General features: G+C 39.2%; 1 protein-coding gene across 7 annotated transcripts in view; it reads right to left on the bottom strand.

The window, feature by feature from the left end:
* TBC1D5 (TBC1 domain family member 5) overlaps window positions 1-22,431 on the bottom strand; it is a 519,218-nt gene that overhangs the window by 204,262 nt on the left and 292,525 nt on the right. For all 7 annotated transcript variants that reach the window (XM_014517945.2, XM_014517952.2, XM_025198935.1 and 4 more), the window contains 5 exons: window positions 13,629-13,737; window positions 11,416-11,505; window positions 11,239-11,310; window positions 9,820-9,887; window positions 743-845 (listed from right to left, as the gene is read on the bottom strand). In XM_014517945.2, the coding sequence (XP_014373431.1) occupies window positions 743-845; window positions 9,820-9,887; window positions 11,239-11,310; window positions 11,416-11,505; window positions 13,629-13,737 (442 nt within the window). The remainder of the gene's footprint in view (window positions 1-742; window positions 846-9,819; window positions 9,888-11,238; window positions 11,311-11,415; window positions 11,506-13,628; window positions 13,738-22,431) is intronic.

Raw genomic sequence — 22,431 nt, 5'->3', positions numbered from 1 at the left:
GTCTTGCTGGAGCAACTTGTTTTAAAGTTTACGTTCATTTAAAAAACTTTGGTGTACACATGGAATTAACTGAGATTGTATCACACAACAAATGAATTTTTCAACTGAATGAAATATGATCTTTCACTAATTTTAAAAGTAAGATGCAGGGATTTTAGTATCTGGTAATGCTGTGGAACTGATATTAGCAACCCTACTGGTGAAAAAGTAAATGTTTCAGAAACATCCTGTATACTGTATTTTATTTTGGTACTACAGAATCTGCCAAGGATCAAACTCAAACAAAAAGTTGTCTATCATGCTGAAGAAACCACAGAATAACTTGAAATGTTACATATGATTTGAAACAATTTGATTTTGCCTAAATCTGAACCAGTTACTTACCATACTTATAAACTGCAGGAAATATATATTCAGTATTTATCTAAGCATAGATAAATGGGCTTGGGCTAGAGCCTGAAGAGAAGCTGTTTATACAAAAGCCTTATTCAAAAAAGTTGGAAGGTAAGGTTTAGCAGCCTTATAGAAGAAGGTTTTGAGGGAATGTCTTATGAGGGGGGAAGCATATGCGCTTGAATGAGTTTACTTTCCTTACCATGAAACTGACAAGCAGCTCTTTGATTGCTTTAGCATTATGATACAACTTTGGATACAATAAAACCTACATTATTGTTCAATCATTTGTCAAGCTGCATAGAAAATGTTGAGTCAATGGATGCCACCTGTACGATATTTTCATTACCTGTTTATAAAGCAACTGCTCATTTTCTCTAGCATAACAGAACAGAACATCTGTAAGAATTTTTCTCACATTCTCTTGCTGGAAATACTGCATTTCAGGAAATCTAAAAAAGAAAAAAAAAATTCTACTGAAGTAAACAACAAAAGCTCACAAAGACTTTCTCAGGCACCTGATTTAGATATACACCTGGGCTTCTACAAGCAGTTCTAGGTAAGACTTTATAGCTGTTCTTCATTATCCTTTTGCGGTTGTTACAGAACAATATTTTTAAATGCTATATTTGTCTTGCAAACAACATTCTGAACCATATACTTTTCAATATTATAATAAATGCCAATTGTTAGTTCTCCTTAAGTGGATAACATCCTTTGATAGGCTAGCCATCACTACAATGAAGCAAGTGACAGGTAGATCATTCTGATTGCCATTTTTTGCAGGTGACCAATCCACTGAAAATGGGATTCTCCTAGGGTGCATCTACATGTGTGCTTTACTACAGAGTAGCCCAATTAGCTCCACAGCAAAGTGTCATCATCCACATATGCACCAGTATTAGGGTGTGGCCAATAAATTAACGGTGACATAAGACAGTACTGTTGAGGAAAGTACTACCTTATGGCGGAGTACTTACGTACACTGAAATGCACATGTAAACGGTGACAGGGGCTGGCTGGGGCAAGAGGGAGCTGAAGTACAGGGGGACTGCTGCTGTCCAGCCCTGCACTTCAGCAGTCATGCCCTAGCCAGCCCCTCCATCATCAGCTGCAGCCACTCGAAGCCTGGGGCGGACCACCTGGGACCCTGGCCAGCCCAGGTTTGCTCTACCCCGGCTCCAAGTGCTGCAGCAGACACTGTGCCTGTGAGTGACTTGTTCTACCATAGTTATTTGTGCAGGTTCACCCCTAGAGTATCTAGTCAGAGAGAGACATCTTTCACATAAGATCATTTTCCCCAGCTGTGCAAAATATGGGTTCATTTGGCATTTTCTATAAGGAAAACCTTTCCCCACTTGGCACTGAATTCTGCTGAAGCATGGCTTCTGTGTAGCACAGCAAATCATGGCTATATTACCTCCAGAAGGCGGGGTACAGTGGCATCTTACAGAGTAACTAACTCAGAGGCATAAGCTTTCATAAGCAACAGCTTACTTCATCAAAGCATCTCTGAATGCCAAGGATATGATGAAGTAAGCTGCTGCTTATGAAAGCTTATGCTTGTCTGAATTAATTAGGTCTGTAAGGTGTCACTCTGCTCCATCTTCTGCCTGACTTCAGACAAACACAGCTAATGCCCTCTTCACATTAACTCCTGTCTGGGGTATAGCATATATAGGATGTCTCATTACAGTGCTGCTTGACATTAAGCAAGCAACAAAGATATGCAGAATAGGTGGCAGTAGCTGAAGCAGCTGCTAAAGCAGGAACAGGGAACAAGAGAACTGTTTCCTTTAAAATGGTGCAGTGGTACGTGACCACATTCCCACTTACAGCCTGGTTCCAACAACCCACCAATTAACTGGTCCTGCATAATGGATTCAAGAGAGCCTAAGAATATTTCTACAAATAAGGAGTTATAATTGAAGAGACTATGAATCATTCAAACATTTGATTTTGATATCTGGGAAAATTTTAGACAAATAATATAGGTCTCAAATCCTATCCTTCTTTTTTAGTGCCCTTGTGACAAGGTATTTAGCAGAATTCGCAGATTCATTGGAATAACAGGGCCGCACTGTTAGCATGTCTGCCATGTCCTCAAATTTAGGATCTCTGGGATGTCAATTGTGTGTGCCTTAACACCCGTGCTGCCCCAGCCCCAGGTCTCAAATGATTACCAATGACTTGTATAGGACATATATTCTTGCATTCCTTGCATTTGCTTTAGGTTGTCAACCATAACTGGTGTATCAGGACTACTGTTCAGTTTCAAAATCAGTATCCAGTCCTGATGGCCATGTTTTCCAACATAAAAAGTGGCAGAAGAAGCCCTTATAAAGGGTATAGCTGCTCTGGTACATTAGCTAGTTTATATAATTTCTAATTGTATTTCCTGTATATCACTTTGATTACTGATATATGTGTCAGTATTTTGTTCAATATAAAAAAATAATTAGGGTAATTTTACAAGGATACTTTAATAAGTGTCATTAAGCCATTAAAATGTCTTAAAATAGCCTAAGTTGCACAAAATTCTAGGACCTAATCATGTGCTAATGGGAACTGTACTCACAATGAGATGACAAAGTCCTGAACTACTTGGGATTTAACAAGATCCTGTACATACTACATCTACTAAAACTTTCTATGGTGAAGGATGATTAGGCTCTACTGCTAAGTATAGACAGTCTAATAGCCTGAAGCTAACTCGATTCAATCTTCGCAGGTTAATCTAAGCTGCATAGACGAAACAAATAAGCAAGTGAACAGACATTCACTTTTGATTCCAGAAATGTAGCCATAGGCCTGCACTGGCCCAGGCCAGAAGCTAGGGGGTACCAGAGCACACCTCCCTGATCAGCTACAGCAGACATGTTGGGCCAGGGTTAGTCCACCTACCCCACAGGGTGGGGTGGTTTGCAGAAGAGATGAGGGACAGTGAGTTAACTTGAATTGGGGACAGAAGTTCAATAAACTGATTTAACCTAAATCAGTTAAGTCTGATGCTCTATCCATCCAGGTTTATCTTAAACTGGTTTTGGCTATTTTAAAAGCAGATTATGTGCACTAAACTTCTGTTATGCTGCAGATTTGAACTGGTTTCTGATCACTTATACTGGTTTATGTGTAATTTCTGTCTCCAGCCTACATGTTCACAAAGGGCAGGCAGTCCTATATAATACCGTAATATTTTATTACCCAAGAAAATGAACTTGAGATATATTAAAAATGTTAAGGAATAGGAAATTCAAGATGCCAAGAAGTTGGGAAAAATGCTGCTGCACAAGCATCAAGAACTAGAACAATGTAAATATTATTGTGTAGCTAGTTGCAAACAGTTCATGATTGTGTAATCTGTTCCTTGCTTGAGTGACAGACAGACAGACAAACAAAGAAAATGCACTAAAGTGAATTTATACAAGATGTCTCTCTATAAATCAGTACACAAACAAAACAGCCTGAAACTGAGAGTAGACTTGCATGAGTGACCATATGAAATGTTAACACAGAAAATAATACAAATAAAAGGGGAGGATTGGAGAAGAAGGAAGAGAACTATTTTGAAAGGGTACTCAGAAGAATTGCAGTGTTACTTGATAACAGAATGATTTCTGGTATTTTCTTCCATGTTCCCTACTGTTTAAAATAAATGCAGCACAGCCTGACAATTTTCAAGGGCTCCCTTGTATTTAAGTTTTCATGTGTGAAAAGGCACATATATGAAACCCAGTTATTTGTGCACAGGCAAACATATGGGATATATTACATAGGATGGGTGAACACAAAATCAGTCATTCATGTGTATTAACTGTCCATCTCTAGGAATCTGAAAACATAAACAACAGTTGCTATTTTCTTGTAGCTATTCAAATATGGCATTTTCTTCTTATAAATGATAACACTGTATAACTTGTCAGGATTATCATGCTACAAGTATTCATGGAATTGCTTCTGCTTGGGTTAGATTAAAAATGGGATAGTGTGAAGGGGTGAAGTTACCTCTTTAAAAATACCTTAAAATTTAGGTGAACATATATTTTTACCAGAAAACCAAATAATATTTTTAATGCATTTTAGGATAAGCATAGCGTGATCCTGTTCCCTCAAAGATATTAATGAGGAAAGAAGGCCCTGGGGATGTGGCTCCCGGAACAGATGTGGTACAACACATTTTTAAGACTTATTTTGTAAAGAGAGTAATTTAAGTCTTTTTTTAATGAAAAAATTAGGGAATGTCCAAACATCCAGTGGAAGAGTAAAGACCTAAAATAATAAGAGAACCCTGTTTAAAAGGAAACACAAGAACTATTTCCTGGAGAAAAATACATGGGTGATTGCGGATACAATTATAGCGCAATGGGACCTCTACGTACTACTACACCACAGATTATAACAATTCAAAAAACTAAAAGCCTCGTGTAAATAGTAAAATTTATAGGGCATATGATGCAGTGGAGAGCACAGGACACTTGGCTCCTATGTCTAGTTTTAAGTCAGTCTTGTTGAGCCTTACCGTGCAACCATGGGCAACACTGTGCCTCAGGTTAACCAGCTGCAAAATAGATATCATATTGCCAACCCTGCATAATAAAGAATAACAAATCATGAGATTTTTTTAAAACACATTTTGAGTTCATTTCATGTACCTTTGGTTTTTCTGAAACTTTTCTGAGCCATTTATATCAGTTTCATGCTTTCTTCCACCACATTTAGAGATAGAAATTTCCTTAAAAATGAAACTGAGCTTCTTTCATATTCACATGGTGCAAGCTGTTCAGGTTCTGGGTATATCCCTAGTGTACAGGTTTTAGTGTTCTGTGGAGATACCTGAGCTAACATGGGTACCAAAAGTAATCTACTCAAACCAACACAGAGATCAGTACAGGCTAATTTTTCTCCTACATGGCAGGTTAAATTAGCCCACAGTGAATTCTGTGCTGTTATTGTTGGGCTGCTTCTGGGCAGGGCTAGCTCACTTAAAATTAGCTTCAGTATCACTATCTACACTGCAATCTACAGTATAGACATACCCTAAGAAAAACACTAAGTATGATGAGAATTTGAATAAAATCCTTAGAATAAACAGCACTGTGCATTCGTCACAATGGTAATGAAAGTTTAATTATAAAAAAAAAATCAAAAGGATTAAATATCAAAGCACAGAGTTAGGGGACATGAATATGATGTCAGCAAAAATCCTGACAAGAGTCCTGGTATGAAGAGCACAACATTTTTCTGGCATCTGAAAGAGGTATACCAGCATTTGGAAACTTGTATGCACTTGCAGTAATCACATTACTATAAAGGAAGGACGCAGCAGAAACTGAAAAGGTACAGTACAGCAGATGGCAATCAGCATAATTTAGGATTTTGAAAAGATTATTTATGAAGGACTATTATTCAGGCCTGTCCTGTGTAGTTTAGGGAAGAGAAACTAACAAATAAAATTTGAAAATACACAGCTATCCATGAGGATTTAGGAAGAAAAATAACAAATCCATGAATAAGACAGCTTAAGTGTTCATTATGGCAAATGCAAAAAGCTAGTGATCATGAAGGTTAAGAGGGAACTATCAGTTCAGAAAGAATGTTACAAAGAATGTTACTGTGCAATTAGAAGCTGTTTTAAAAGTGTAGTGTCCCCACATCCAGAAGAGTAGGAACCATTTTAAGAAAATGCTAGGGTAATAAATCTAACTTAATGCCAGGGAAGGACCACATGAAAATCAGCTATTGATGATCATGTTTTACTGCAGTTAGTAGAATGTGCACTGAAGATTATTGTGTCTAAAAGTAAAGACTAGCGTGAATAAATGGCTACTGTAAAAGTCATTTCAGGGTGTTCTGAAACTACCCATTTTTTTCTTTTCACTGATATAACCCAACTGCGTAGTGGATAGATCTACTTCAGCAGCATGGCTAATAAAAGCTAAACACAGAGTACAAGCCACCTGAGCAGCAGACAATCCTGCTGCTTTTTAAAGAACTGGAAAGGGGGTGTGGAAAGGGAGAAAGAAACTATTTCCCTCTCCCCATGGATATGGAAACAACCAAAAGACTGTGGGGAGTTGGTAAGAAATGAACATCTAGGCATCCTCAAAAGAATTTTTCAGTGGTGAGGGGATACTCTCCCCACAAAAAAGGATATTGGGAACAGGTTATAATGGAATGACTCGGTGTTGTTGAGAAAGACAGTTCCAGAGATGTAAATCCTGAATACTGAACTTTATCTATTCAAAGGAGGGAAGAGGGGCCCCAGACCTCAGATAATTTACCTATCACAAACAGCAATGGGGAGAGTGCAAAGTTATAGACAGTGGAACAAGGTAGATGTCAGAGTGAGGGTAAGGTCTCGCTGAGCTTTACTGAGCTTCAGCTCACACCTTCACCTTGCACAACTTCCCTTTAGTTATCTTGATATTACTGGGGTAGGATAGTAGGTGTTTTCACCAACTAGGATGCCAGGTACTCAGAGGGAGAAGGCACTGGAGGACTGATGCTGCCCCCTCCCCCCCCACCCCCCCGCTCTATTTAGGAACTGGTTTGGGTACAGGGAATTAAGATTGGTAAATTTTAGTTCAATTCATAGCTTAAAAGAAAAGAATCGAGGCTAGTGAGAAGGACTAGCAGTTCAGACTCAGAACGTCAATGCTTCTTCACAAAGGAATTTGTACACATTTTATAACAATAAAATAAAACTTCTGCATCTTATGCAACACTACTGGTTTCAAAGACAGGTCTGGGGAGAACTTCTAAAATTGTGCTTTAGTTTCTATATTTTTTTGTTATTAGAAGATAATAACAGTATTGTTCTTTAGTGTATTTACTGAATGACAGTAATTAATCACAATGTTCTCAAGTCTACTGCATGTAACCATTGTGCATATTCAGATAGGAGTTTCTCTTTTAGGAGAATAATAGAACATAGTATTATACTGGTAGCCTGGTATTGGCTTCTATATATAATTAAAGTTAGGCCAGAACTTTCATTATAACCACCCAGTTTCTCTTAGCCACGGCCTTCTGAAAGGCTTCTTATTTGGAGACAAATGATCTGAACATGGTTACAGCTCAGAAGTGAATGTTGTTGGGAAGCTGAAGGAAAAATCCATTTTGATATGTCTCAGCTGCTGGATGATGAAAAAAGAAACATCATTATTTTAGATGTGTTGATCACTAACAACATAATTACTTAACAATGACATCAATACTTTACTTACAAATAGTTTTTATTGCAGAATAGGAACTTTGTTTGATGTAACAGGCAAAAATATTAAGTGGTTTAAAAAACTGGTTCTTATTATACAGAATAAGTGCTAAGACTATAGCAGGGACTAATGAAACCATGCTTACAATGTGACATTCCCTCTTGGCGGACGATTCTGAAACCAGCATAACAGATGAAAAAGACAAAGTGCAGGTATATTTTCCTGCTGCCCTTCTAGATGGGGAGCTACTGGGTTAATCCAGATTTTCAGAAAAATATTTTCAGCTAATTACAATGGTAGCAAAATGTGTGAATTCAACTCCCTATTCAATTCATTTATTTAAATTTTGATAGTAAAATATTAGGACTATTTAAAGCTCCATCAAATTAAAAATCATATTTCTGTACAATAATTTAAAGCCGATTATTGTTGCACTAGTTAAAACTGATTTGCTCTAGGTAAAAGATTACACAAAATAATTTTTTCCTACTGTTGCTGATGATACTTTGTGGAGCTAGTATCACTATCTCACCGATATATCAAGTTAGTTAGTTAATTCTGTTGATTGTAAGGCCGTTTTACCTAGGAAGAAGGAGAAACACGCACGCGCGCGCACACACACACACACTTTTAACACACAGAAGTTGGCAAGTTTAGTACACTTTTTCCAAAACTGCTTCAACTTCTAGCTGATGTACCTTAACAAACAGAACTGACAAGTTTAACTACTATTTTTTTAAAGGGATGTTTTTTAATAGGAAAATAAATATTAAATATTTATTAAGTAATATTAAGTATTAAATAAAGTATGTTGAAACCCAAGTAAAGACATGTAAAATATATTTTCACTGAAATATTAACTTGCCCACATTACACATGAACAACATATTTTGTGAATAATTATGCTACAAAATGTATACAACCTCAGTACATAAGCTGTGCAATATAGGCAAATTAATGTTACTGTGACAATTATACTGATGACTTCTGGTATTCCCCATTATTGCTGGAAGTAGACGCCATTTTGGATAATTACATACAAGCAAAATATTCTTTATCCAAAATTATTTTGCTACCTGGACAGTTAACTAGACCAGAGGAACAATAGTCTGGGTCTTGCATTCTTTTTAACAACTGTCCCAAACTAATACGATATCAATTTTCATTTCCCTTTTACAATTTATGTATGTATATATTTTAATATTAGAACATGCTGAACTGTTCCCATTTACAAACAAAAGAAATACCATCCATGAAAATGTACATGAAATCATACTCGGGTTCTATTATAAATCCAAAGGCATAATGCATTTGATAAATCGGTCCAAATATGGATGCTCAAGATATTCCACAAAATTATCAGTGACCTTTACTTCCTTTTAAATTTTTGTTTATCGTAAGTGAATTTGATTTACTTTGTAAATTAATATTGTAAATGAATTTTAAGAGTATGACCACCACTGTCTTTGTTTAAAACATAAAAGAATGTATGCAATCCAGTACAGGACCAGGGTACATGTTTAACAAAGCTGTAATTAAATGTAATTGTTTTACACATATTAAAGTCAGTGTTCTAACTCTGGGAAAATATTTTCAGGAAGTGAGTGTTCTAACACAAATAAGTTCCTAAACAGGAATGACTTGAGGCCAAGGAGATAAAAAGATACTTAGTGATAGCAGGGCAATTTTTTTAAAAGGCATCTGTGACAATACTAGAAAAGTGATGCATAAAAATAGAAATGCTAAACTTCTCTAGATGAATGACATTTTCTAACTAATTACACACTGCTTTTCTATTATTGATTGAATAAGTGTTAAGAATTACAGAAAATCATCTGTTCAATCTTTTATTATGAACATAATTTAGTCAAAAGACCTGTCAATTTCTCTTTTCTTTTTGTTTCCTACAGAAAACTGTATTTTAAATTTAATATAATATTTCCTAAATCTTAATTGAGAAGAGTTTCACTTCAATGATACCAACAAATCCTTACAGTATAACATTTAATTCAAGAATATTTTCTGCTTTCTCTCAAAGACAGAGTCAAAGACAGACTTCTCTTTATATATTGTGTATGTGCTTGCATGTTCATGTATTCTTAGCACCCTTGTATTACGCTATATCATCTTAGACAAAGAAAACATGATGTTGTGCATACAATGTAAAAAAAAGTTTAAACTGTAATAATTTTTTTCTGAAAGAGCTACATACGTTCTTGTCACATCTTGCTCAATCATTGCTCGAAGCTCTTTATCCTGGAAAAATTTGTTCCAAAGACTCTGAAATAAGTAAAAATAATTGTATTAAATAAAAAATACGATATACTTCAGACTTGCATTATATCCTTGCAAAGTACTTTACAAATATTAACCAATTAATCCACAACATTCCTGGAAGGTAGGTATTATCATTATTTTACAGATGAGAAAGACAGATTAGTGAGTGGCCCAAGGCATCACAGCAAGTCAGTGTGTTGAGCAGGGATTAAATTTATAAATTCCTGGCTTCTATCCCTATGCTCAATCCACTAGACCACATTGCTTCTATATACTTAAAAATTAATTATAAATTGGCTTAAATTGCACACTGGCCAATTATTTGCAATTGAGCTTCTTTGCCCTGGCAGAGGTAAATTAAGTTGGGAATGTATAACAATTGAACACCCACAATGAAAAATACATCCTGTTCAAATTGGTATTGATCATTTTAAAAGGAAGTTCTCATATCAGGAGCAGAAAGGCAGAAATACAGCAAACTAACCAATCCTAAAATTAAATCTAATTTGAGTCAACTTCAGTCATTCTGTAGCTGTGCTTGTGCTACCCCATCACTTCTTTGCCCTGTTTACTGGGTCCCTGCAAAGGCTAATCTAAATGAAAACTGCTCCTTTTTCCCTTTGCAGGACTGAAATGGATATTACGAGATTGCTGTACTGTTGAGGAAAGCGGAGTGTAGAGTCAGCTCTCCCTGGAGGAGCATGGTGCCTTGACGCATTGATCAGAACTTAAGAGGAGCAAAATCCATAGCAGTTCTTTCATTTACTTAGCTTTCAGAACACAGTGGCAGTAGCTGACTATACCACCTGGCAAAGAACAGCTAATACAGTTTAAAAAAAAATCCCATCCTCTCCCCACCCTGTAAACAATTCATGACCATTTTCAAAGGAGGGGGAAAAAAAGTTTGCCAACTGCAGGAACATAAAACTTGTAAAGAAAAAATTCTTATTTAATTTATATTAGTGCACTGCAAGCATAACAGGATTAAAATGTTTGACACTGTCCCCTTAAGACTAGTAGCTTTCCTTTTCTCAGTTAAATTTACTAATATCCTAGTTATAACTGTCAGATTGCAACTTGAGCAAAACCCCCAGAAATAGTCCTCACTCATGAAAACGTAACTCAGGACAGGCACAGCAAGGTACCTATAACTGTGTGCGCTGAATAGGCAGCATACCAATAAAAAAGGAGAAACACTTCCAGATGCTCAATAGCAACTCCTTCTGACAATCTACAGAACAATACTACAATACATCTATTTAATTTTCCCTGTTATTACCAATCTGATGAAGCAAACCAGGAAATTTTTGTTGCTTGTTTGGCAGAATTTTTGTGGCACTGCAGTTCATCTTACCCCCTCATCCTGTGAAAGTGGATTGTTGATAATCAGGTCTTGCTGCCCAGCTTTTCGAGGGTTTGTTATATGCTGGGGGGAAAAAAAATAAAAAAACCAAGGTTTCTATTTTCAGGTTCTAATTTTAGAAGTACTATACCAATATCCAGGTGTAGAAAAATGTTTGGTTATACTTACTATCTCTTTAATCTTGTTATATGATGTTCTTAAGTTTGAAGTTTTACCTATCCACTGACATTTATCTTGGGGTAGAACATTTAGAAACAGCTGTCAATAAATCAAAACATGCATGTAAGAAGTTTAACCAATTTAATGCAACTTTTCAAGTAAGTCCTATAGGAGAGTCTAAACCATTTTAGGGACGTGATTTAACAAAATCAGAATCTACATCTGAAATTGACAGAACCGAGGCCCTTGGCAGATGTTACACTTAAGACACAATTAACCTGTTAATCGCGTCTTAAATAGCAACCCAGCCTCACATTCAGGCAATTCATGGTGACAAAATGCAAAACCAGCCACAAATTATTCCACAAAATGTGTAATAATTATTTGTGGTTGGCTTTTATCATGCCTAAAATGAACAGGTCAGGGTTACTGGTGTATAGTTTGATACCTGATTGCAAGGGTTGGTTGACAGCTCCCCCCATTCTGAAACTGTAATGGAGTCTCCAACCAGTTCCCATGTTGTCCTGAAACTGACACGGACAATCAGCTCACTCTCCCTTCCTGGTTGGAGAAGAGGGGGAGATGCGACAGTGAAGGGGACTGGGGGGCTTCTCCCACTGGAGGCCTTAAACCCGATGCAGGGCAGTTGCAGCTGACAGGAGCCTCTGCTCCATTGCACTGTGCAGCTCAGCCAGAGCTGCTAGCTGCAGGGCTTAAAGAACTGAATGGAGGCAGCTTCTGCTTCCCACCACTGGGCAGCCTGGCCATAGCTGCCTGGAGTTAGGGCCAATAATCAGCTATTTGTTGGCCCCAGTTTCCAGATAGCCCTGGGTCTCAAATGGGACTGTCTAGTCAGGACTGACAATCAGCCGAAATTAACTGACAATCAGCCAACTGTCAGCCCTGCAATCAGGCACCCAGCTTTCAACTTGTCAGTGCAGGGAGAGCCTCCTGCCATGCGTGTCTGGCATGGCAGGAGGCATGACTGTTCGGATCAGACCCCATTGCGCCTTTAAACAAGCACGTGCCAGAAGCCTAAAACCTGAAAGTATGTACTTTTAAGTTCCAATAGCTGAGAAGCTAGAAATGGTAAAAGTTCGAAGATGCAACATGTTTGATTAGTATAAATAGCCACAGCTTCATTGACAACAATAGAGCTATGACAATTTACCACAGCTGAGGCTCTGGCCAATTCAGATTCAGTTTCCCAATCAGACAAAGAATACAGGAAGAGACCAAATTAAAAATACACAAGAGGAGTTGTAAGCAGACCATGAATGGAAATTATGCAACATATTTAAAATCAATGAAACTGCAAAAAAGAAACATCCATTTACGCACAAACTGGCACCACACTATACATTCAGTTTCTCATCCTCTTTTTTTGTTTGTTTGGTTTTTTTTGTTTTGTTTTTTTTTTTAATACTTATGCAGTGTATCTTAATTTTTTTTTTGTAGGTCCTTCTAGTAATGGGAAGCAGGAAAAATTCCAATTCAAGTGAAGTGACTTAAGTTATCATGGTCACACACAGAAAGACTATTTAGAAAGATGCTCTCTTTTATCAGAAATTTTCAATCCTACCCTAGTGAAAAAGAAAGAAGGGCCTGATTGCTTTGCAACATACTGCTTTAGGACTCCAATCCCTATTATCTATTTTGCCCAAGAGAAAGAGAGGCTTTAGAGGGCCTTTACTGTCTTACAGAACTACATTAGCCTGATTTCTTTCTTATTCAAGTCATTACAAGAGAGCCATGGTATGAGTCTTTCAAGGTATGAGAGCCTTTCATTCACATATCAATAGGAGGCATCTCAACTGCTTATTGTGGAGAAGGAGCGGATAGGTTTTCAAAAAGCGCAAGTTAATCATTATAATATGAACTATGACCAAAACTTCCCCTTTAATCTCAACACATCATTTCAGTGTAAAAACAGTGACAGGAGACACAGTTACATTGCAATGAATTTTACATTCAAATGAAATGTAATTCAACACAAAGATGCTCTTTCATAGGAATTCTTCACTATCACCAGCAATTCAGCTATAAGGCAACTCAATATGATTAGTAAATGCCCTATGAATTATAAAAATGGACAGAAAAACATTGGGATGAAGTCTCTTGGAAAATTCAGTGATTCTTCGCATCAATAATCTTTCAGCGCATCAGGTAATGTGTTGATATATTGCAACCACAAACTGTAAATAAATATTTTCTCTTCTTACCTTCCAGCAAACACTACGGAACCTGCTGCTTCTCAGCTGCCCATTAATCCCCTTCAGCCGTATTGTTGCCAAGTAATTGTTGTTTACAAATAGTTCTTCCCATTCTTTACTACATGAAAGGGGGGGAAAAAAAGGAATGAACACCTAAAAAATAAAAGCCTCAGCTGATTTAAGGGCTATATCACACTAAGTAATTTTGGATAAGCAGAGGAAAGGAACTTTTTAATGTATATATTTAGTTGTGTACCATTTCTAAACGCATGGCTGTCTTTTTGGACACATTTCTTCTCTGGATTTAATGAATATGTAGATCGCTATAATTATGCCAGCTACTGAAATTCATAATGTCTATGGAGGCTATTCCATTTCCTCTAAAATGTTGGTACTGCAGTTCAGTGAATAAACAAGAAAAATGAATATTAATATAAGCACATTCATGTTTCAGCCGTAGACAAAGAAATACCTATTCCAAAAATATGCAATAGAAAAGTACACCATTGACTGTATTAGTTCCTCACATGACATATTTGCTTAAATGAACCTTCTTTTCTTCTTACTTTCAAGCTGGGCAGTTAAGCATAATAGAGGATGACTTTCTTTAACATTTAGTGCTATTTACTATTGAAATCACTTCTACTTTTTTCTACATGATCAGTTTTAAAATTTTAACAGGTGCTAGCAAATTTAAAAAAAAATAAAAAAATTAAAAACCCTCACTGTATAAACTGTTAAAGGCAAGCTTGAGTACCTTGCAGTACCTATGGCTGACTAGATAAACAACCTAAATATGCCTCCCAGGCATGCAGACACCAGGGGCCTAACACCTGTGCCTCATTAATATACAAGTAAATCTGCTCTACTGGGAAACAATTGGAAATTAATTGTCCCAAACCATTTACTGAGTTTGAATAAAAGAATTAAACCTATATTCCCTACATCTTCCACTGAAGTGGATCTCAAGAACAGTATCAGTCATTTGATGATCTTACCAAAGACCAAAGCAGCCCTGACCTGCTTAGATAAAAATATATGAAGTCACTCCATTTCAGTGTAGAAGCATGAGGGCCATACTCAAGGGCATAAGTATTTTGAATGTTTTCGTTTGTTCAATTTATACCCTCAAGGTAAAAATCCCCATTTTTAACTTTCTCTTGAGATTTACTTGGTCTCCCAAGGTGAAACTATGAAGCAGAAATAGTGACATTACTTATTTAGCTTTGGGCTGACAGATCTGCTTAGTTAAGTGGGGTTACAGAGGTCATTCAGGTGCTGAAAGAAAGATCTCATTCTGCACTTGTCATTCAATAATCTGAGTATGGATAAACTTAGATTGGATATTGAAAAAATGTTTTCAACCATTAAAGCTCTTCCAGAATCTCACTAATCAAAATACTAGGAGCAAAAACATAGCTAGTTTTAAATGAAATTCAATAAATATATGAAAATGATTCTACTGCCTGTGAAAGTAGAGGTTAGAGTCAATTATCCTGAAGGTTCTTCCTCCTTCATCTATGTTCCTATTCCTCCAGGGCAGGTCTAAATTAGTACCCCAGAATGTGTGCATGTGCAAGTGTGTGGTGGGAGTTAAGAGGTGTGTGTGCAGGTGGATACTGTGCTCGTAGAGATAGCTTTCAGTTAAATGGCATTTTCATAGCACTTGTTTCCTCGAAAAAGTACTGACTGCTATATGCTTGGATGCAGTTGAGCAACAGCATATATGTAGGCATTGTTGGAGATGTGAAGGTAAAGATGTGATGCATACAGAATGCTTTGACCTTCTCCCTGCTCCTCCAGTTTTGTATTATCTGTACTAAAGATTACTTTGACCACTATCAACTGCCAACTGGTCCAATAGAGCAGCAAATCACAACAGTGCAGGCAAGCGGCAAGCAACAGCTCCTCTTCCCTCTAGCCACATTGCCTACATCAGGAGGGCGGTAACCTACATTCTATGGGCTGGATCTGGCCCATGGTAACAGCAGCCTGCTGATGTGGGGCTTTTCCTCATGCCACCATGCATACAACCAATGGTGGTAGCTGGGTCCAATAGTCCGCCTACCCAGGGTCATTATTCTAGCCTCCTGGTTTACACTGTTGGCCATAAATGGTTGTGGCATGAGTTATTGCACTGGCTCCCACCAGTACAATCCAGTGCCACCAGTGGAATCCTCCTTATGACTAGAAGACTGCTAACTGCTAGTTATGCAGTGAGGAGTGATTATAATGCAAAGAAAAATCTGGCCCTTAAACATCCTTTGGTAACTACAGGATATTATGTCTACTCAAATGGTCTTGCTGAAGCATACATGGTAGAAAAATTTCCTATCATAAGTAGTTTTGTAGCATCACTGGTGTCATTCTAACAGCTGCCAAACTTAAATGCAACTGTTCTTCTGAGGGTGATATTTCCCTATATACAAGGGTCAGATTCTGATGTCATTTACGCTGCTTAAGTAGAAGATTGCATTCACTTAATTAGTTGGAAAACACCGAGATGTCAGTCGAGTTAGTGCAGATTAAAACCAGTGTAATGAAAAAACAGAATCTGTCTCAATATGTTTATAACAGCAACCGTCTGTAGTAACTGCTAGATGGCAATTAACATTTAAAAAACAGGCCTACTAGGACCCAGATTTTATATACTTGCAAAAAATGCAAAATGTTTCCATGCTTTGGGGTTGAACTTTTCTAGACCTGGTCATTGCATGGAAACACATGACTTTGAAATATTTGTGCAAACCCACTTCAACAACTGAATTATAATACAATGTAATGATGTTTTTGATTATAATAAAAGTCTAAAATACATTTTTTGAACTAAGCTACATTAAAAATAGCTGGAAGAAGGTTGCCAAGCCCATACTCCAAGTTATGTTTGGCTTATGGGGAAATTTAAAAAACACTGTAAACAGCTGAAAAAAGAACAATGAAAACAAACAAACAAACAAAATCACTCCTGAGTGTTTAGTAAGAACTCGCTGCAGATTTAGTAGAATTAAATAAAATATGAGCCTGTGTATAACACCACCCATTAAATCTACCTGCTGTTCATACATTTTTAAACCTCATGCTGCATCATGTCCAGAATGGTAGAAATCTATAGGAAGAAAGAGGATGCCTTTCTTAGTAGACTCTCTTCTGAAAGTATTAAATGATACTGAATGATACCTGAAGAAACGAGCTTCTGCTAGAAGCAAATGTATTACGTCTAAAACTCTCTCTCAAGCAGCAAGAGGTCCCTTGTCCACAAAACAGCAGTACCTGTGCTGTTTTTCCCTACTCGGAGAATGTTCTGCTTAAAATTGTGGTCATTATGTCTGCATGGAACCCCCTGATGCTGCCTTAACTATGCTTGTTCCATACATTCACTTCAGTTATGTTTCTCACCTACTCGATGTGAGTAAAGAAAGAAATACAGTAAAAGCTCTGTTATCCAGCATCCCCCGGGAATGGGGGATGCCAGTTAATCAAATATGCCACGTCCAGTGCACCAGGGCTTTCACTCCCTGGCGTCAGTGTGCTGGGAGACCGGGGGGGGAGGGCCCCCACACAGGCTGCTTTGCCCCGGGCAATGGTCCATAAGGAAGAAGTAGGACTCGGCTCGGGGTGGAGAACCAGAAGTGAAACTTCTGGTTTCGCTTTTGCTACATCCCTTCTAAGGAAGATTCATATTGACAGATGCCAGTTAGTGGAGCTTTCTAGTTGCTAAAGTGCCAGGTAACACGGCTTTTGTTGCATTTCTTTCTCCCCCAATTATTTAAATTATAGAATCATAGAAAATTAGGATTGGAAGGGACCTCAGGAGGTCATGTAGTTAAACCCACTACTGAAAGCAGGACCATCCCCAAATAGATCATTCCAGATAGGGCTTTAATCGAGCCAGGCATTAAAAACCTCCAAAGATGGAGATTCTACCATCTCTCTCAGTAACCTGTTCCAGTGCTTCACCACCCTCTTTAGGCCAATTAATTTAATGAGAAAGTTTTTCCTAATATCCAACCTAAACTTCCCTTGCTTAAACTTGAGACCACTGCTCCTTGTTCTGTCATCTGCCACCACTGAGAACAGTCTAGCTCCATCCTTAACCACCCTTCAGGTAGTTAGAGGCTGCTATCAAACCCCCTCTCAGTCTTCTCTTCTGCAGGCTAAATAACCCCTGTTCCCTCAGCCTCTTCTTGTAAGTCATGTGCCTCCACCCCCAAACCATTTTCATTGCCCTCTGCTGGCCTCCCCCCAATTTGTCCGCATCCTTTTTGTAGCAGGGGGCCCAAAACTGAACACAGAACTCCAGATGTGGCTTCACCAGTGCAGAATAGAGGGGCATAATTACTTCCCTCGATCTGCTGGCAATGCTCCTACTAATGCAGCTCAGTATGCTGTTAGTCTGTTTGGCGAAAAGGACATGCTGTTGGCTTATATTCGGCTTATTATCCACTTTAACCCCCACATCCTTTTCTGCAGAGCTGCTGCCCAGCCAGTCAGCCCCCAGTCTGTACTGGTGCATGGGACTATTTTATGTTAAGTGCAGGACTCTGAACTTGTCCTTGTTGAACCTTATGAGATTTCTTTTGGCCCAATCCTCCAATCTGTTTAGGTCAATCTGAATCCTGGCCCTACCCTCCAGTGTATCCACTACTCCCCCCAGCTTGGTGACACCCACGAATTTGCTTAGGGTGCAATCCATCCCATCTTCCAGATCACAGGCAGGCAATTATTTCGGGAGGAGGGCCACTTACCAAGTTTTGGCAAGCTGTTGAGGGGCGCATGGGTAGCTCTACCCCTTGACAGGTACCCCCACCCTCTGGTCACCATCTTGTGACCATAAGTCCTACCCCCTAACATTTGCCACCAGAAGTCCCTCCCCTTCCCCTCGGAAATATTCCTTTCAGCAAGGTGTTTTGCCATCTCAGAACCAGAAAAATGCCAAGTTATATTCTAAAAATCAAACATCTGCAACACTAATTTGATTTCAAAAAATATTTTTGTCCAGATTTACATGCGTTTATGTAGTGTACATGGAGGTGATTGCACGAAAGCTTAAAATGAAGTCTTACTCTTGTATATTGTGGGTGTGTGTGTGTGGTGGGGTGGGTATAGGTTTGTGAGGAGTTGTGGGAGTGTGCGGGAGGGTGTAGGTGTGTGTGGGGGTGGATAGGTATGGGGTGGAGTGAGGAAGTATGTGGGTATGTGTGTGGACATGTGGCGTGTGGGTGGGTATGGGGTTTGTGGGAGGCTGTGTGTGGGGGAAGGTGGCTGAGGTGTGTGAAGGGGTGGGGATGTGGGGTCTGGGTACATGGCAGTGCGAGGCGGGGTATAGATGCACATGTATGGTAGGGCATACATGTGGGACTTGCCCCGTGAACACATGCTGTCCCTCTCACTGCACATGTGCGTGAACACAAGCGCCCTCCCACTCCCAGCCCCGGGGTACTGGTGCAAGCCTTGTGCTCCCACAGTCTGGCGATGCAGCTAGGGCCACGTGGTACTGGAGGAGCCGGCAGGTGGGCAGTGAAGCAGTGAAAGCAGTGGCAAGCAAAGGCTTCCAGTTGGGGAATGGGTGGGGGTGGGAGTGGGGACGGCCTTGCTCCTGTGTCCTGTGACTGGCTTCCGCTGGGTCTTACTGTCCCTGGCTCCTGTCATCTTTGACAGGCATCCAGAAGCAGATAAATATAAATTTGCTAAATTTTTTCGGGGCCCTCCAGTCTGGATAGAATTGCCTGTCAGGCCGAATTCAGCCCGCAGGCTGTATTTTGCTCATCCCTGTTCCAGATTGTTAATGAAAATATTAAACAAAACCGGCCCCAGAAATGACCACTGGGGCACTCCACTTGAGACCAGCTTCAAATTAGACCTCAAGTCATTGATAACTACTTGTTTAGCCCGATGATCCAGATAGCTTTCTATCCACCTTACAGTCCATTTATTCAACCTGCATTTCCTTAGCTTGCTTGTGAGAACGTTGTGGGAGACTGTATCAAAATCCATGCTAAGGTCAAGGTACATCATGTCCACCGCTTTCCCTGCAACCAAAGAGCCAGTCATCTCATCACACAAGGCAATCAGGTTGGTCAGGCATGATTTATCCTTGGTGTATCCATACTGACCTGTTCCTGATTACTTACTTCTCCCTACACATGCTTAGAAAAGGATCCCTTGAGGACCTGCTGCATGATTTTTCCAGGAACTGAGGTGAGGCTGATTGGTCTGTAGTTCCCTGGATCCTCTCTTCTTCCCTTTCTTCAGGGAAGACTATATTTGTTCTTTTCCAAACATCCCGAACCTTCCCCAATCACCACAAGTTTTCAAAGATAATTGTCAGCAGCACACGTGTCACATCAGCCAACTCCCTCAGCATCCATGGATGCATTGCATCTGGTCCCATGGACCTGTACACATCCAGCTTTTCTAAATAGTCCCTAACGTGTTCTTTCACCACTGAGAGCTGCTCACCTTCTCCCCAAACTGTGCTGCCTGGTGCAGCTGACCTTGTCTGTGAAGACCAAGGTAAAAAAGGAATTGAGTACTTCAACCTCTTCCTCATCATCTGTCACTAGGCTGCCTCCTCCATTCAGTAAGGGACCCAACGTTTTCCCCGATCACCCTCCTGTTGCTAACATACTTGTAGAAACCCTTCTTGTTATCATTTACATTCCTTCCTAGATGCAACTCCAATTGGGTTTTTCTTCCCTGATTTCATCCATGCAAGCTTGAGCAATATACTCCCACCAGTGTCATCTGTCCAAGCTTCCACTTCTTGTAAGCTTTCTTTTTGTGTTCAAGATCACCAAAGAGTTCTCTGTTAAGCCATGCTTAACAGTGCCCTCAGTAAAGTTTCTTTAAAATACAACCAGCTCTCCTGGACTCCTTTCCCCTCTCAGACTGGCCTTCCCATCAGTTCTGTGAGGGAGTCAAGGGCTATTTTTCTGAAGTCCAGAGTCCATACTATGCTGCTCTCTTTTCTTCCTTTTGTCAGGGAGGGGTCAGGACCTTGAACTCAATCATCTTGTAGTCACTGCTGCCCATGTTACCATCTACTTCTACATTTCCCACCAATTCTTCCCTGTGTATGAGCAGCAGGCAAGAAGAGCACGGCCCCCAGTTGGTCTCTCTAACACCTGCATCAGGAAGTTGTCTTCAGCGCTCTCCAAAAGCTTCCTAGATTGCTTGTGCATTGCTGTATTGCCCTCCCAGCAAATATCAGGGAGACTGAAGTCCCTCATGAGAACCAGGGCCTGTGATCTGAAAACTTGTGCTAGTTGGCTGAAGAAAGCCTCATCTACCTCATCTGCCAAATTATCAGCTTATTCAGGAAAAGCTTATTTCTGAACCAGCTTCCTTTATGGTACGAAGTATTTTATCATGGAGATCAGCTTGGAATGCGAGCACACGTGGTTGCTGTTTGGGAAGACAACTGAGGAGAAAGATGTTTGGGAGGCAGATCAGCATGTAGAGAAAGAAGAGGAGATTGATGACATTCTGGTAATCAAAACTGTTGTAGGTTACAGAACACACTATTCTACCCAAGACAATTCAGTGGGCCTACTGACTTACATTAATATATACCCTACCAAGACTAGTAGGTAGACAAAGGAGCCTTTCCATAGTATGCCAGTCACGCTGGACAGGAGATAGTCAAGTCAACACAAATGTAAGAGATGAAAATTAGGAACGTCAGCATCAGACTGCAAAGATCCCACATTAGAACTGCAGATGCTTAGATCAACCAGACAAATGTTATCTGTCATGACTGTATTTTTAGTTTCCATCACAGGTAATGAGGGAACCAGTACATCTAAAATGCAATTAGAAACTGTACATAGATCTTTTGTTTCCTATACCCAGGGGATATTTTATACTAATTCTTAAGAATCTTCCATTCGTGGAATAAAATCAGTTTAATCTTTAAGACAACATTTAGAAAATGAACACTGTTACACACAGTACTGTAGTGTGGGACTGGGTATCCCAACACTAGTACTGGGTCATAAGAACCTACACTTGGGTTCTACAAGAGTCTAAAATCCCAACCTAATTTCTCCTTTTGGAGAAATGCCTTAGATAAAACTTTTGAACAATAATGTTACTTTAGGGGATGAAAAAGAGCTGACATAGCAAGCACGCTATATATGGTCCAAGTAAAACCAATTTGACATTTTTATTCACTTTTTCATTCAAAACGATTTATTTTTAATGCATTGAGACTCCAGCTCAACTACCACAGACACCAGTGAAACATAATGTTACTGACGCTTCTAATTATTGTGTCATATGCTTTGCAATTTGAGGTTGTTATTAATGAGAAAGTCCCAAAAAACAACCATGTGAGGGCACCCACTGAAATTAGAACAGGTTTAAAACTAACAAGAAAAAGTTTTTTATACAGAATGTAGTTAACTTCTGGAACTCATTGCCACAGGAGATGTTAATGACAAATAACATAGCCAGATTCAAAAAGGGACTAAACTAATTCTTGGAAGATGAATCTGTATATAGCTATTAAACAGAAATTTAGAGATGTTTCTATTGGTTTAGATATACCAGAGATGGTGGATAGCAGGGAAAAAAATAGGGCAGGTCAGCAACTTACAGCCCTTTGGCTGGATCCAGCCTATGGACACAGGGCTTCAGTGGCATTCAGCAGCATAGGGCTTTGAGAAACACTCCCCAAACTGCCATAGATGGGGTTGATCACTTTTAGACTGTTTTAACTGTCCCAAACTCCTGTACAGTTCCCAGCACAGCCCCAACACTATTTTCCTACCCCTTCCCTGGCACCATGGCTATTTTTAGACCCCCCCCACAC

This window comes from Alligator sinensis, unplaced genomic scaffold (assembly GCF_000455745.1).
Source record: "Alligator sinensis unplaced genomic scaffold, ASM45574v1 scaffold29_1, whole genome shotgun sequence".
Taxonomy (NCBI): Eukaryota; Metazoa; Chordata; order Crocodylia; family Alligatoridae; genus Alligator; species Alligator sinensis.
This window is presented reverse-complemented; position numbering and strand designations above follow the sequence as displayed.